General features: G+C 47.3%; 1 protein-coding gene across 1 annotated transcript in view; it reads right to left on the bottom strand.

Annotated features, from left to right (window-relative positions):
- Positions 1–17008, bottom strand: part of LOC309567629 (vomeronasal type-2 receptor 26-like) — a gene marked incomplete at both ends in the record, with an annotated part of 68104 nt that extends 51096 nt beyond the window's left edge. Inside the window, 2 exons of the mRNA XM_082273044.1 lie at positions 5124–5415; positions 16791–17008. Of these exons, the coding sequence (XP_082129170.1) occupies positions 5124–5415; positions 16791–17008 (510 nt within the window). The remainder of the gene's footprint in view (positions 1–5123; positions 5416–16790) is intronic.
- Positions 17009–17306: the final 298 nt, after the last annotated feature.

Raw genomic sequence — 17306 nt, 5'->3', positions numbered from 1 at the left:
TATCTAATTGAGCTTTCCTGGCTTCTGGAGAAGGTTTAGTGGCAAGTGAGTCTGTGAGATTATATAGTTTCCTATAATAACACTCAAATTGTTTTGCAATGTCAGGGTTAGAGTGGTGGTCCTTGCCAGAAGCATCCTTAATAAAGTGTACTGGGGAGGACGTGTGCTGTGGGCGTATAGACCGCGCCAGAAGGCGACCACTTTTATTCCCCTGTTCGTAGAATAATTTGCGAGAAAGAACGAGTCTGCGGTGGGCTTGTAAGCCCAACTTATCTCGCAGTTCGGTTCGTATCGCTGTCAATTCTGATAGAGTGGATTGTGCCTGTGAGCGTTTGTAGGATTTTTCAAGTGCTTCGAGTTTAGAGTATAGGTCCGTAAGGTCTTTCTGTCGGGCCCATTTAAGTGTTGCAGATAGTGCCAAAAATTCTCCCCGGATCACACACTTGTGAGCCTCCCATTGGGTGAGAGCTGTGGTATCTGGGGTATCATTCAAATTGAAATAATCTTTCAGGGTGTTTTGGATCCTGGTGATTGCCTGTGTGTCTTTTAGGAGTGAGGCATTTAGTTTCCAAGTCTTACTTCTTGTTTCTACTTCTGGAAACCTCAAAGTTAAGGTGATAGGATTGTGGTCGGATAGCACACTGGTTTCTATCGAGGAGGAGGAGAGATAAGGAAGATCTGGTTGGGATAGGAAAAGGTAGTCGATCCTAGAGAATTTTTGATGAGGTGAAGAAAAAAAGGTGTAATCTCTGGTGTCTGGATGGGTCAATCTCCAAGTGTCGTGGAGACGGAGGGATTGAAGTTGTGTAGTGATTTGTCGTAAAGCCTTATAGGGAAGGACCGAATTGCCTGTGGAGGAGTCAATTAAGGGGTTCAGAGGGGCGTTGAAATCACCTCCAAGAATTAGAAGCCCAGTTGTAAAGTCCTGAAGTTCCTGTAAGGTTGAACGAAAAAAGGCCACCTGTTTGGTGTTAGGGGCATATACGTTTGCGATTGTAATTGGGCGAGAGGCAAGAAGTCCCTTTACAAAAAGAAATCTACCATTAGGATCTCTTTTGATGTCAACCAGTTTAAAGTCTAATTGACGTGCAAATAGAATCGAGACTCCTCGTGATTTGGTGCCTTCTGTCGTGGAGTGGAATCCCGTAGGGTATCGTTTGTTGGAAAGATAAATTGGGTCTCCGGTTCGAAAATGGGTTTCCTGCAATAAAATAATTTGTGCCCGTAGTCTATGGGCTTCTGATAGCGTTTGCGAACGTTTTTCTGGCACATTTAGGCCATGTGCATTCAGTGAGAGAATTTTGACACGGTTTTGAATTTGTGTCAACTTGGGGTTGGTCATGATGGAAGGGGAATAGGGAAAGGGGGGTAAAATCTGGGAGAGAGAAAAAAAAAAAAAGGGGGGGGGAGGGAAGAGGAGAAGAGTAGAGATAGGAAGGTTGGAGGAGTTATTGAGAGTGACAGAAAAGAGATATATAGGGAGACGCCCCCAGAAAGCTCACCAAGATTACCAGGAAAACTTTATTCTGGGGGGTGAAGAAATGCGCACTTGGTGCTAGGTTCAACGGGCGCCCGAGGTCAACACAGGCACCCGCTGTGGTGCGGGGAGGGGTCTTAGAACAAAAACCAGATAACCGTGGGACTGCACGGCACTGGGGGAATAGCAGGGAAATGTAGGGAAACAAAAATCTTTGGTGTCTCAAAATGTAGATAAAAAAAAGTGAATTGTATAAAAACAATTGCAGATAATGGTCTTAAGGAGCCCGGGTCGTCAGGGGCTCTTCTTGGAGCCTGTATGGAATGCAAAAAGGAGAAAATTGTCTCCGGTATACCTAGAGATATATGTAGTATAGGGTTATGAGCGTCCCTGTGTTCATATTTGGTCCAGATCAAATGTAACAGTGACCGGCTCAAGCGAAAGGTAAATAATGTAGAGTAGTGAAACCTTAAGGGTGGATGTAACATCACATATAAACAAAATTGCATAACCGCTAAGGTATTTAAATCAACTTGACAGTTAGTAACAAGATAGTATGAACATTTAAACAATTGTATTAGATTGGCTGAGAAGTTTTGGTGAGCCTGTATGCCGAGAAGTAGTTGACTGTGAGGTCTGGCAATGTTGAACGGGTAGGGAGTAGAGTCAGATCACTGAGGAGGGTATAGGGAGATGAAGATGCAGGGGACATGTGGGGTAATTGGGATGAGGGGATTATAGGGGAAGAGGGATGAGAGAGTGAGGCTAGGGATGGGGGGGGGAGAGGGGGAGGGGGAAGGGGGGAGGGAGGAGGGGAAGGGAAGGGAGAAGGAGAGGGGTGGAGGGGGAAGGGGGGAGGGGGGATGGGGGGGGAAAGGAGGGAAGAGGGGAAATGGGGGGGAAAGGAAGGTGGGAGGGAGCAGGGATGGGGAGAGGGGAAATAATCTATGGAGTCAAGGTTCGATAACTCCAGATCTTATCATGGCTGGATGCCGATTTTGTATTTCGGTACTGGGGCTTATTGATTGTGATCTGAAGTCAAGTTGGAGCATCAGGCAAATATTACATTAATGTTTGCAATACCTTTTAAACCTGTTGGTGATTATTATCGGTATATGGAAATTTAACAAAACACCACTGGTTTAGTAATACAGTACTATTGAGCCTAGAAGTATAGTTGCATTTCAATATGAAGATAAGCATGATTTAAGTAAGGAAGGAATAAGAACATATCGCCGAGGGGATCATGGAAGTCCATAAAAGTCCCATAGGCCACATGCACAATCCCCATCCTAAAATATAACTTAGTGCAACCTAATATTACCTTCTATTGTATAGCATAACAAAGTATACATCATCAGTCCCATAGATTATAGATATAGGAGTTGGAAAAATAGAATATAGAAAATATAGGGATATTAATTGGAAATAGGAGTTGGAAAAATAGGAGTTGGGGAGGGTATTGAGGGGAAAGGATTAGGGGGGGAATGAGGAGGGGGTAGGAGAAGGAGGGGGGAAGGGAAGGGACTGGAGGGAAGGGGAAGGGAGAAAGGAAGGGGAGAGGAGGTGAATATAATGATGGAGTGATTTGAGCAAAAAGATAGGGAAGTGACAGCCGACGGATATCTGAAGAGGCATATAGAATTGCATTTTCTGCAGCTAGAAGTCAGATAATCAGACTCCCCTTACATCCGTCCCCCCCCCCCCCCATCATCAAACCCAGGTCACCATCCACCAACCAAACAACAGTTGAGAGGTGTAGAAGCCTGATTTCACGAGCCTGCACTATCTTCCTAAGTCACACATTACATTAGATCCTGTTGCGAGAACGTTAACCATCTTTCAGCCTGAGTGCTGGAGACAGGGATCAAGCATCCTCTCTGGTGCCAGACAGTTCCTGCAAAAAGTTCAGTTCAGCTTGGATCGGTGTCATCGGTAATTCAGGATGACAGGGATAGTATATATTGCTAAGGTGAAGAATGGTGATGGATCGTGTATAGGGAAATAAGCAGCAGGCGATGCAAACAGTCTCACAGACAGATCGATGGGAGGAGGGGGGGGAGAGGGCCAAAAGCGAGCGAGACAGAATCTGCTTGCAATTCCAGTTCAGGGTATTTAGAGTTTGTGATCGAGGAGGAGAATTGGGGGGGTAATATTCCCAGGAGCTATAGAGGGCATGGGGTGGTTAGGAAGTCTATAAATCTGGGGAAAGGGCATCTTAGGGTAGAGCAGGGAGAAAGGAGAGACTCACATTGTCAGGCATCCAGGCTGCATGTAGGAATGAAGTTATAGGTCTACATGTTCCCTCTGCTGGGTTGGGGAACGACGAGGGCTGTTCCGGTGATCATCTCTTCCACGGTTAGGTGTGGAGCCAGGGTGTGATTGACGGCGTCTGTGTCGGTGGCGTTGGGACTTCGGAGTTGAAGAGGATGTCACTGAGATCCAGGGTTCCGGAGTGTAGAAGGTGCTGTACCAGTCAGGTAAGTCTATTATAGGGACCTCCATGGCATCGCAGAAGGCGGGTAAATCATCTGGGACTCTGAGAGCTGCAGATCTGCCCCGGAATGATGCAGATAGGCAAAAGGGAAAGCGCCATCTGTAAGTAATGCCTTTTGAACGCAGGGTTTCCAGCAGGGGACGAAGAGCCCGTCGGTTTTGCAGGGTTATGGTAGATAAGTCTTGGAAGAGCTTTACCTCAGAGCCTTCATAGGAGATGCGATCTCGGGCTCTCGCTTTCTTCAGGATAGCCTCCTTAACTTGATAGCTGACCAGGCATGCCACCACATCTCTCGGGGGATCATTATCCGCTCCTCTCGGTCTGAGGGCGCGGTGAGCTCTTTCAAATTCTACAGGAGTGTCTGCAGGGCGCTCGAGTAGGTCATTGAAGATGGCGGTCATTGCAGGCACCAGAGCGGGTGGTTCCACTGATTCAGGGAGACCTCTCAGGCGATTATTGTGCCTCCGACCCCGATTATCGAGATCTTCCAGGTGTCTGTTGATCTCGATAAGGTGTGTTGTTTGGGCATCAGTTGATCGCTGAAGCTGTTTGATGGCGGTCGCCTGGGTAATCGATGACTTCTCTGTCTCTGTGAGGCGGGCTGTTACAGAACGCAGCTCGACTGAAAGCTCCGTGATAGCTGATCCCAGGGTATGTTTTATATCGGCCGCAACTGTTTGTAGGTCCGCCAGGCTGGGTAGTGGAGTCGCCATGTTCGTCCCCAGTTGGAGCGGTGAGGAGGAGGCAGGCTGTACTTCAGGAGAGCGGGGTGCTGGAGATGATGAGGCCGCTCGTAGGCCTTCCCGCTGAGCTCTAAAGATCGCTGGAATGTTGCCAGAGTTTTGGATCGTCTGGTCGGGTGGTACTCGGCTGGCTGATGCGCTGCGGCCCGATCTGACCATGTTGGGGTGATAGATGAGACACCAAAAAGCTAATATTAATCCCCCAGTGCAGAGAGCTCCTCTACCATGCGGCCATTCAGGTCCGGTGCCAAGCCACGCCCCCCTAACTTGCCCCCACGCAAACACTTTAGCTGTTAGAGTTTACATACACTTTAACTTCCACTGTTTGGCATATTTTGGTAAAATGTATATTGTTGTCTCTGATGATTAGAATAGTATTGCAAATATATGTAGATTTTTCACTCACCTGTGTGTATCTGTACAGTCCGAGGATTTGGGCGATTGGGATAGTTGTGGATGAATATTGATCTCCAATAACACCAGCCAGCATGCCTTGTCCTTTACAGGAATAATTGGGAACTGTCCCATTTGGTCCAGATAAAATCTGCAACACACTCTGTACAGCCTTCCTGGGTTCAAGCCATGAGTCATATAGATGGAAACCGAGAGTGATATTGGGTAAGATGTCTGGATCCTGGTTAATATTATCAATTGCGGCAAGGAAAGCTAGGAGGTTCATGAAATACCGGGAAGATGAGCTACAAAAAGTTTATTTTTCCAAAACAGCACGTTAATAATTTCATTATACAATATATGTAAAATTATTTTAAAATATTCATACAAGTGATCAACTTAATATTAAATACAGAGGGTTAAGGCAAAATTTTACACAGCAGGTTTGCAAATTTAAAGTGATTGAAAAGTCTCCCTTTTTTAAAATTAAAAATAACAAAAATGTTCTACTTACCTGCTCTGTTGCAGTGGATTTTCACAGAGCAGCCCAGAAACTCCTCTTCTCGGGTCCTTCTTTGGCTCTCTTGGCCCCTCCCTCCTGCTGGATGCACCCAGAGAAAGCAGCTCGCTATGGAGGTGTTCTAAAATTTTGTCGGACCCATGAAAAAATCGGACCTCGTCACTTCCGGTGGCCCTACATCATGAAACAGCTGATGGGAGTCTCAAGTGCGCATGCGCACAAGACATTATCTTAGTTTGGTAAAATTATAACACATAGCGGGCAGTTCACTGAGAGGAGGCGGGGCTGAGGTGGGACGGAAGACACCGCCGAGTCATCTGCAGAGCTGAATAGAGGAGGCGGGACGGAGGTGCGGCCGTGTAATAAATGCAGGACTTTAGCGACTCCTATCGTTAGGATTTCATAACATTTAATATTTCTACAATACAAAATAAGAAATACTAAATGTAATGAAATCCAAAGGATAAATAATACGATAATTACTAAAGATAATAAAACAGAAGGAGTCGCTTAAGCCCTGTATTTATTAAACGGCCGCACCTCCGTCCCACCTCCTCTATTCAGCTCTGCATATGTGCCTCCGTCCCTGTAATGTCTCGATGACGCGGCGATGTCCTCCGTCGCACCTCAGCCCCGCCTTCTCTCAGTCAGCTGTCCGTTCTCTGTTATAATTTCGCCAAACCTCGAAAAATGTCTTCTGCGCATGCGCACAGACGACTCCCATCAGCTGTTTTGTGATGCTCTGTAACCGGAAGTGACGAGGTCCGATTTTTTCACGGGTCCGACAAAATTTTACAACAGGGGCACCCGAGCTGAGTCACAACTCCGTGTGTCCGTTTAGACACAGAGCTGCGGCCCGGCCCCATCCCCTTTCTATTCTCATTGGCTGACTGACTTTGATTGACAGTAGCAGGAGCCAATGGCGCCGCGTTGCTGTCTCAGCCAATAAGGAGGGGAGTCCAGATGCCCGAGACATTCCTACAACATTGCTGGAGCTAGAGAGACCTCAGGTAAGTATTAGGGGTGCTGGGGTGGCTGCTGCACACAGAAGGCTTTTTATCTTAATGTATAGAATGCATTTAGATAAAAAAATACCTTCTGCCTTTACAACTCCGTTTCACCACTAGATGTTTACACCAATCATGTGGCCTTTGTAGATCCAGAATACCTGTTTGTGGACTGTTTTGGGATATTCTGCACAGGCCTGGCAGGTAGTGATCAGCCAAACGGCTCTAGGTTCAGTTGAGCAGGGGTTTTATGAACTTTGTTGAAACTGATTCAATTTAAAATGCTATTTTTCTGCTCTAATAGTCAAGGCGTTGTAAAAAGAGGGAGCAGGCACCGCCCTGGGGGACATGTGCCAATGCAAAAACATTTTTATAGAATCCATTTGGTCAGGAGCAGTGATTTTTTTAAATGCTTAAAGTAAATCCTTTTGAGTCGTGTATGGATTTTATGGAAATACAGGGGAAAAAAAAAAGCACATGAGGTTCTCCATGATATATATTGTATGCCAGACCATATGGTTCTGGTACAGATTTTAATGGGGGCTACATGCAAAAATAAAAAGCAAGGTCCCCTTAAAAATTCATACCAGACGCTTAATCCAAGCATGCAGCCTGGCTGGATAGGGAAGAGAGGGACGAGCATGCACCTCTCCTCGTGAAAAATATCAAGCCTCATGCCCCCTTTATGAGAGGTGCCTTGTAGGGGGGGGGGGGACCCCTGGCAAAGCATCTTGTGTCCTTGTTAATGAGATCAAGGGTTTCTACCTCACAACCCTTGCAGGATCTTAGTGGAATCTGAAAGTGGAGTCTACAGGATCTTAGTGGAATCTGAAAGCCCCCTTTAATAATAAGGGGGTGCCTAGATACCACCCTCAATGTGAATGATTAGGGGTAACTCTTACTCATTCACAAAAAAAAAAAAAAAAAAAAAAAAAAAAAAAAAGGGGGCGTGGCTTGGCACCGGACTCGAATGGCCGCATGTTAGCTCGGCTCCACGCACTGGGGATCTACTAAACGCTTTTTCGGGTGCCCTCAACCTCCAAATCATGCTCAGATCGGGTCGCAGTGCCTCAGCCAGCCGGGCGATGCCTGATCAGGAGACCCAACTCACGGGAAACATCCCAGCCATCTTCCGCACGCAGAAGAACAGCCAGCGTGCGGCCTCCCCGGCTCCCGCGCCCAGCTCCCCCATGGCGCAACCCTCTATCGCCTCCGGATCCCAGGCTCAGCCGACCACCGCAGTACCCCTTCCGAGCCTCACGGATCTTCAAAATGTGGCCGCGGACATTAAATCCACCTTGGGCTCTGCTATATCGGAACTCACTGCAGAATTACGCTCAGTGACCGCCAGATTGGACGTCACAGAGAAGGCCTCTGCCACTCATGCGGCCGCCATCAAGCAGCTCCAGAGGGGCACGGACCTGTACACATCCCACCTCATCGAGATAAACCGCCACCTTGAGGATCTGGACAATCGGGGAAGGAGGCATAATATCCGCTTGCGGGGCCTCCCGGAGTCTGTGGAACCCCCCGACTTGACCACCTCGCTAACAACGATCTTCAACGACCTCCTCGAGAGACCGGCGGACACCCCGATCGATTTCGAGAGAGCACACCGGGCCCTGCGCCCCCGAGCGGGAGACTCCGATCCACCACGCAATGTGATCTGCTGCCTGGTGAGTTACCCCCTTAAAGAAGCAATTCTCAGAAAAGCGAGGGGCCGGGATCGTGTACAGTTTGAGGGGACTGAGCTGAAACTCTTCCAGGACCTCTCGCCCATCACTCTGCAAAATCGCAGAGCCCTACGCCCCCTACTAGAAGCTCTCCGCACCAGAGGTATCACGTACAGGTGGCGCTTTCCATTTTGCCTCTTTGCCACCTTTCGGGGCAGGTCCGCATCCTTAAAAATCCCTGATGACATACCTGCTTTCTGCGATGCCTTTGACATTCCTGTGATGGACCTGCCCGACTGGTATGGAGAGTTCTACACACCAGACCCCTGGATCTCAGTTACCGCCTCCAATACCCCTAAAGCACAGAGAAGCAGACAACGCAGAAGACGCCATTCGCACCACGATGCTACTCCCATGCGCTCCAGAGATGATCGTCGCTCAAGTCCTCTTCGATCGCCAGCCCGCCAACGGGAGAAGTTGAAGCTCTGAACTCTCTAGCTGATCGCTGATGCCTGACTGAAACTTCCTTAAAGGTACTCTTGTCCCATTCCCCCCTTGGTCCTACCCCCCCATACTCCTCATACCCCCCTGCTCTGGACTTTGTTATTGTGAATCTATCCAGCTACAACCCCCAGTCCTCGCTGCCCCTTCTGATCCATTTTCCTCTGTCAGTTGGCAACCGACACCCTTACTGATTTAGACTGCTCCATAGACTCTGATGTCCACATTCCACCCCCCTCCCCCCCTTCTTGGTCATCCGATCCCTCCTATACATCGCCCACGGATGTGTCACTGATCCCCATTCCCCCCGATATCCCCCCTTGTTTTCCTCTCCCCTTGACTCTCCACAGGTTTTATCATCTCGATTCAGCGCCTCTGGGGACTCAGAACTACCAACCTACCTGACATTGCTCCACGGACCTCGGTGCTCACTGCGAGCCCCATGGATGGCATTCTCCATACATCACCACTGGCTGCTACAGGTTTCCCCTTACGATTATTCTAGTTATTTAATGTTTAACCTACATGCTGTCTTGTCATTAGCCTATGCCGCCTTTATTTTGTCAGTATTTGCTATTACATGGGGGGGAAGGGGAGATGAGTTGCTTTGAGTTGCCTCAAACTGCCTAAACTTTGCATGTATTCTTGCTACGACCACATCTTGATGACAAAAGAGATTGAGGTGTTGTATTTCATAGGAATGTTATTTATGGTATGATGAGTAGCTCTGGACACTGAACTGTTGGTCGCGGTCTCTCCTAATCCCCCTCCCTCCTCCTCATTAATGACGACTATAACTCCTCCCCAGGACCCTCATTCCCCACTCCCCCTCTCATCCTACGGTTTCCTGTGACTACCTCCCCCTACCTATACAACTCATACCGCCCGACCAGACTGATGCTGCTCCCCACGATATAATCGCCCTCCTTACCTCCCGGAATACCTACAATCTCCCTTCCAAACCAACTTCTCCCCCCTTCTTTAACTAAGCTTGTGGACACCAACAATTCCCCTTCAGACACCACTCCAGAGACTGACACAGACCGACCCTGACTTCCCATTAGGCCATATAAACGGGGACAGGGGACTGAATTGGACCGAGAGTACCTACCGTTAATTCGTTAACTGTTTACTTCATGCACAGGCAAGTTAAGATGTTGACCTTGTTGTCCTCTTCCCAGGATACAACCTATCTGTTACAGCTATTGTTACCAGCTTTCTCCCCTGTGTTTACGCTGTACTACACTTCAGGTTCTTTTTTTTTTTCTTCTCTTTTTTTTTTTTTTTTAATACACTGTTTGAAACTTGTTTATTGTTGGGTATTCGGTACTACCCACCTCAGGCTACCACTTTAATATATCTAATGACCCTCTCAGTCTCACTGATTGCGGCACCCACCGCCATTTACTACACACGCTCTGCTGATCCCCAGTGCGGAGCCGTCCCATGCCTAACTTGGGATCGTATCCAGACTATTGTTCCCCACCTCAACAGCAGTTTATACTGTCTGTTGACCTGCGACACTTTGTGTCTTTCCCCCCTACCCCTCCTCTAGTGGCTGGTCATTCCGATTTGCTGATAGAGGGAAGCTAGGGGACCTTATTTGCTCTCCTTTTCCTTGTGTTTTCTCCAGCCTCCTCCTTCCCGACCCTCCTCACATTTTCCCCCCATTCCCCTCTTTCCCTCTCTCCCCTTGTCTCCCTTCTGGTCCCCCCTACATATCTCCTCTCCCCCTTATCCCTTATCACCCCTTTTTATCTCTTCCCCCCTCTGCCTCGTTCCTCTCCCCCTCTGTTACACCCTCTCATACTCCCTGATTTGTCTCCCTTTTTGAGTGGACGTCATCATGCCTGCCCCTGCCATAACCAAAACGCAACGCACTATCAAGATTCTTTCGTCCAATGCCCAGGGATTGAACGTTCCTGAAAAGCGCTCACAATTTCTAGCCGAAGCCTCACGTTTGCGGGCCCAAATAGTATTAGTGCAGGAAACTCATTTCAAAACGGGTGATCCGCTTTCCTTCTCTAATAAGCACTTCCCTACAGCATTTCATGCTACTTCTGAAGGCTCCAAATCGCGTGGAGTTTCTATCTTACTTGCTAAACAAGTCGACTTCAAGCCTCTGGACGTTAGATCGGATCCAGAGGGTAGATTCCTCTTTGTTAAAGGCCACCTTAACTCTCGACCAGTGACCCTAGCCAATATATACGCGCCAAATACCAAACAAGTACCTTTTTTCCGAACAGTATGCCAGGAACTTGCAGACTTCACTACCGGACTCTTGATATTTGGGGGAGATTTTAACGCCCCTCTCAATCCCCTCCTAGATTCATCGACCGGTGCCTCAGTGCTGCCATTCCGGGCACTGCGCCAAATTCACCTTCAACTTCGATCCTTGCATCTTCATGATTCCTGGAGGACGCTATTCCCTAACGATAGGGACTACACATTCTTCTCCGCCCCCCACTCCAAATTTTCAAGAATCGACTACATTTTTCTCTCACAAACAGACCTACCATTCCTTTCGGGTGCCACTATTGAACCTAGGATCCTCTCAGATCATAGTCCTATAACCATGACGCTCCGATTCCCTGAACTTGTCACTAAGTCCAAAACGTGGAGATTGAACCCCTCGCTCCTCAAGGATGGGCCAGTTCTCTCCAGCCTGCAGTCTAAACTTAGGGAATACTTTGAGATTAACGACACTCTGGACACCACACCTCTTGTTCAATGGGAAGCACATAAGTGCGTAATTAGAGGCGAACTCCTAGCAATAGCAGCATCCCTGAAAAAAGAACGCCAACGCGAACTCCAAGACCTATATTCCCGACTTACCGTCCTCGAGACGGCACACAAACGCTCCCATGCCCAAACAGCCGCGTCGGAACTATTTGAGACCCGTTCGCGCTTGAAAGAACTATTAGGCCTCCAAGCACATCGTAGACTTGTCCTTAGCCGTAAAGTGTTTTACGAGCAGGGTAATAAAAGTGGTCGTCTGCTAGCCCGGGCCTCCCGCCCTAAAACTAATCTCGCCTCCATCTATACCATCAGAGATTCGGCGGGCAATCTCCACTCCTCTAATGAGGCTATCGCCCGTCAATTCGAGGAATTTTATAAGGGCCTATACAACCTCTCCCCAGCTCCTGGCAGTCTTACCCAGACTGCATCAAGAACATCTCAACTCGAGAATTTTTTCAAATCTCATGGCTTATCCCCCCTATCTACCCAAGACGCAGAAGCTCTTGAATCTCCCATCACCACCGAAGAGCTCACTAGAGCTCTACGCGAGATGAAGCCGGGCAAAGCACCTGGACCTGATGGTCTTCCCCTCCTATACTTTCGGGCCTTTGAGGACATACTCAAACCTCACTTTGTTAGAGCCTTTAGGAGTCTTGCAGAATCCCAGCATCAATCCACGTCGCTTTTAGAAGCCTACATTACAGTGATCCCTAAGGAAGGTAAGGACGAGACGCTAGTTTCCAGCTATCGTCCTATCTCCCTTCTAAATGTAGATGCTAAACTTTATGCCAAGATTTTGGCCAACCGGCTTGTCCCGCTCCTTCCTTCCCTGGTTTCTTTGGACCAAGTTGGGTTCATCCCGGGGAGGGAGGCGCGGGACAACACCACTAGGGCACTTAACGTTCACCACTGGCTTACCTCCCATAACCTCCCCGGTTTCTTTCTCTCCCTAGACGCTGAAAAGGCGTTCGACAGAGTGGCCTGGGACTATCTCTCCTCTATGCTGACATCCATGGGATTGCGAGAGAGAATGCTACTGAGTATACGCGCTCTATACACCAATCAGGTAGCCCGAGTACGGGTTAATGGCCACCTGTCGAACGCCTTTCACCTTTCCAATGGTACACGACAGGGCTGCCCCCTGTCCCCCATCCTCTTTGTACTCTCTCTGGAACCCTTTTTAAATATGATCCACTCGAACCCCAACATACGTGGAATCCCGATAGGTGACAACACTCACAAGGTAGCGGCATTCGCGGATGATATGCTACTTTTTCTTTCCCACCCGCACGTCTCCCTGCCAAACTTGCTTCAAGACCTTGCACTCTTTCACTCCCTCTCAAATCTTAAAGTTAATTACTCCAAATCCATGGCCCTGAATGTCACTCTACCTAATGTGGACCTGCAGAGATGCAAAACTAACTTCCCTTTCATATGGGCACCAGCGTCCATCCCCTATCTGGGCATACACATACCCCGCCGCCTTGAATCCCTCTTTGACACCAATTATAAACCCTTACTGACATCTATTTGCAGCGACCTAAGGGCTTGGAAGAATATACGCGTTTCTTGGTTTGGCAGGGCCGCCCTACTCAAGATGTCTATCCTTCCCAGACTGTTGTATGTATTCCAGGCGGCTCCCATTCAACTCCCGGCTTCATTCTTCACGACCCTTCGGACTACCTGTTCTAAATTTTTGTGGGATGGGAAACCTCCCAGGATCAAACTGGCCCCTTGACCTCTTTGAGGATGAATCCCGCATTTCCACCCGGCAATTCACTTAATTTCCTTCGACACAATTGGCCTCATCAGGAAATACTTGCTCACTGTTTTTTCAAAGATGGAAATCTTCTCTCCTGGGAAGAGATTAATCGCTCCATAGCACCATACACTCTTCCTCTCTGGTCCTATTTCCAGATTCAACACTTTCTTACTACCTCAGCTACCTCTAGCGATTGGTCGAGACCCCCGACCCCTTTGGAAGCTATCAGCATCCGCGCCAAACCACAGCGACACTTGATTTCGGAACTCTATAGCCACCTACTAGACGCTCCTCCAGTCGCTCTGGCCCCCTTTGCGCGAGCCTGGTCCCGTGACCTCCAACTCTCCCTTTCTGAAAAGGATTGGGAAACTATGTGCCGCTCGGTTCACCGGGCCTCTATTAACGTCACCACCCAGGAAAATGGATATAAAATCCTAACGCGTTGGTACAGGACGCCAGATAGAATTCATAAATTTCAACCTGGGGTTCCTGACACCTGTTGGAGGTGCCGTCAGGAAACCGGAATCCATGCTTCACATCTGGTGGTCCTGCCCCAATATCCAGCCTTTCTGGGAGATGGTTCACAGGTTGGTGCGTGAGGTCACGTCTTATGACCTTCCCCTGACCCCTAGCCATTTTCTTCTCAACCACGTCCCAGCCACTCAAAACACACCCAGGCCGATCCTTGCCCGTCACATGCTAACTGCTGCTAAACTATGCCTGCCATGCCATTGGAAATCAACCTCCATTCCATCTTCTAGGGAATGGTTCCTTAGACTCAATAGAATTGAGGAAATGGAGGAATTAATCAGCATTTCAAATGATCAAATCCACAAGTTTTCAGCCCTATGGATAGATTGGATCAGATTCAAGGGTACCGCCACTTACAAATCGATTATGGAAACCAAAGACAACACTTCATGATTTAATTGATACACTTTTGATCATATACTGTTCCTTTTCATCCCCGCTTGCCCTCTTTTCTTTACTTTAATCCCCACTCACCCCCCTCTACATCCCTTGCTCCCTCCCCCTCCTCCCCTCCCTCCCTTCACGTTCTTTCTCAATCTCCCCCTCCTCTCCCCCACCCCTCACCCTTCTTCCCCTTCCCCTTCATTCCCACCCGTTCTGTTGTTTGTCTGTTTGTCTCCTCTTCTTGGTAAAAATTGATTACCTATCCGATAATTAGTGGGTACTAGCCTGCATCCCGGCCATATTCAACCCTTGCCCTATGTACAACATGGATAACACCTCCCAGTTAATGGTGCCGCTGTGGCACATGTTTCCTTCCCCACGCATTTCCTTAACTAATATGGCCCCCTGCCTCAGGTATCCCCGATGTTCAGATTAGACAGACTCGTGGCCATGTTATCTGTATGACTACTCTCCATGAACCCACTGTTATAATGAAGATGTTTATTCCACTTAATTTTTGCCATGTTATTCCAAGTTTGTGTTATCTTACCATTCACTCTTCTTTATTTGTGTATACATTCCATGCTTTTGTACTTATGTATAATGTATATTATGTATGTTTTCTATTTAAAACTCAATAAAAATTTCTTATGTAAAAAAAAAAAAAAAATAAAGCTGTTACCTAGAAATTACTAGAACATTTGATAGGTTCTTTATTAAAAACAATGAATCCCCCAAAAAATGTTCATCATTGTAAATTCATCATCAATTCTGTGAAATGGGTTAAAGTCCAGGGGTTCATCCAAACTTCTAAACAGCCAAAGTTCGAGTCTAACCTATGTATAGACTAAACCATCAGCTTATGTTTGTTTAGAGTAGGGCAGGATCAAAGGGGAGATTTCCCTTCATTTCTTGTCCTGGAGATGCTACAGGAAGTGAAAGGAAATCTTCCTAAATATCTCTTCACTGGAAGATTTAAACTTATCACTAGTCAGCTATTCAGCTCCTTTTCCCCTCTGTAACATGAACTCTCTACTACTCCTGCTGCCAGTTGTGTCCTCTCTTCTCAAACTCTCTTACCTTCAGTTCTGATATTTTCACAGCTCTGTCTGACAGGACCGGAGACCTGATTTTTTATTTTTTTTTGCTGCTATACAGAAACACTTACAGGTCTTGTCCCTCCCCCAGTCTGTGGCTGATACCAAGTAAAATGTCGGCACTTACACCAAAGTAATAATGTGCTATTGAATGTGGCATTCATTTGTGTCTTTTATATCTGAACTTTAAAACACCATAAATGACATGAAAACAATCTGGGTGGCCAATCTGCAGCAGGACTTTAGTATAGGAACCCTCCACTCTGCCATGTGCCAAACGCAAAAAACAGCACCAATCAGACTGCATGTATGGGGCTATAAAGAACGGTAACAGAATAATTTGGATTAAAGTGTGAGCGCAATTTACACTTCCCCAAAAAAACTTCCCCCTGGGTTTAACCATGACCCCTCTAGAGCTATTTTTTTTTTTTTTGCACACATGTAAAATCTGCAGTTAATTTACTGCACCTACCCCCCCCCCCCCCAGAACATAATATATTTTCGAAAGCAGAGGCCTTGTAGAACAAAAATTTGTATATTCTGACAGCTGCCAGAATGCAAAGTCTCAGTGGGGAGGATTCCTCTACCTGGCTGAATGAAAAAATACAAATCATCAATGGACAAATTTAAAGTGATCACTTTTACAACAACAAAAAGTAACAGATCGCTCCATTCACACAAACAGAGCGGATGGAGGAATCCCCCCATATTTCAGCTTTCAAGAAAAGACTCTTCCAGCAACTTCTCCAACACCCTGACACTGTTATAGATTGTCACAAGTTTTGTCATCCATCTCCTGTCACAGTCACCCACCTCCTGTCACAGTCACCCACCTCCTGTCACAGTCACCCACCTCCTGTCACAGTCACCCATCCCCTGTCACAGTCACCCACCTCCTGTCACAGTCACCCATTCCCTGTCACTGTCATCCATCTCCTGTCACAGTCACCCACCCCCTGTTACTGTCATCCATCCCCTGTCACCGTCACCCATCCCCTGTCACCGTCACCCATCCCCTGTCAGTCACCCACCCCCTGTCACAGTCACCCATTCCCTGTTACTGTCATCCATCTCCTGTCACAGTCACCCATCCCCTGTCACAGTCACCCATCCCCTGTCACAGTCACCCATCCCCTGTCACAGTCACCCACCCCCTGTCACTGTCACCCACCCCCTGTTACTGTCACCCACCCCCTGTTACTGTCACCCATCCCCTGTCACAGTCACCCATCCCCTGTCACAGTCACCCATCCCCTGTCACAGTCACCCATCCCCTAATCACAGTCACTCACCCCCTGTTACTGTCACTTTCTGGGCAGCTTGGTTTTCTTGTAAATGAGGAGACATTCTATATCCATTATATACATTCTTATAATATTTCCATCACATGCAATCATTGCGTAAACCCCTATTTGTTGTTCTCTGTCTATTACTTGTTTTTCCTCCTTAGTAAGTAAGTTACATACCTGTATTTAATTTTTTCAGGTGAATCTAGATTTTCTTTTTTTGACCTCACAGTGAGCACTCCTCCAATGATCAAATCTCCATCCTGAAAATATTGGAATCCATCAAATACCTGAATATGATTAAGGGTACAGGCCGGACTCTGCATTCCTGATCTCAAGAGTGTCATACATTGCAGGATCACACAGAACTGGAAGAGGTAGGCCAAGGATGCGACCATAACTCCAGTCACTTGATTCTTCTTTAAGTAAAGTCTTTAATCCTCCATTGTGACACAGACCTCTGCACCATGTGTATCACAAGGAAGATACGATGAGCGGCCTCCTCTCCCCTCTTTTTATTCAGTCCAGTACCATACATCTCTATCTGTTCTCAATATACATCATCTTCTGTCTACTTTTAGTTGTTTGTGCAGGTAGTTTATTTGTGAGTGGTTATGTTTAGTCCTCTATTATTCATATTATTTTAAAACCTCTAAGACAGAATTTCTTTAAAATAAACTCTATTCAGCAAGGATC

The sequence above is a fragment of the Pelophylax lessonae genome (assembly GCF_965119305.1).
Source record: "Pelophylax lessonae genome assembly, chromosome: 1".
Taxonomy (NCBI): domain Eukaryota; kingdom Metazoa; phylum Chordata; class Amphibia; order Anura; family Ranidae; genus Pelophylax; species Pelophylax lessonae.
This window is presented reverse-complemented; position numbering and strand designations above follow the sequence as displayed.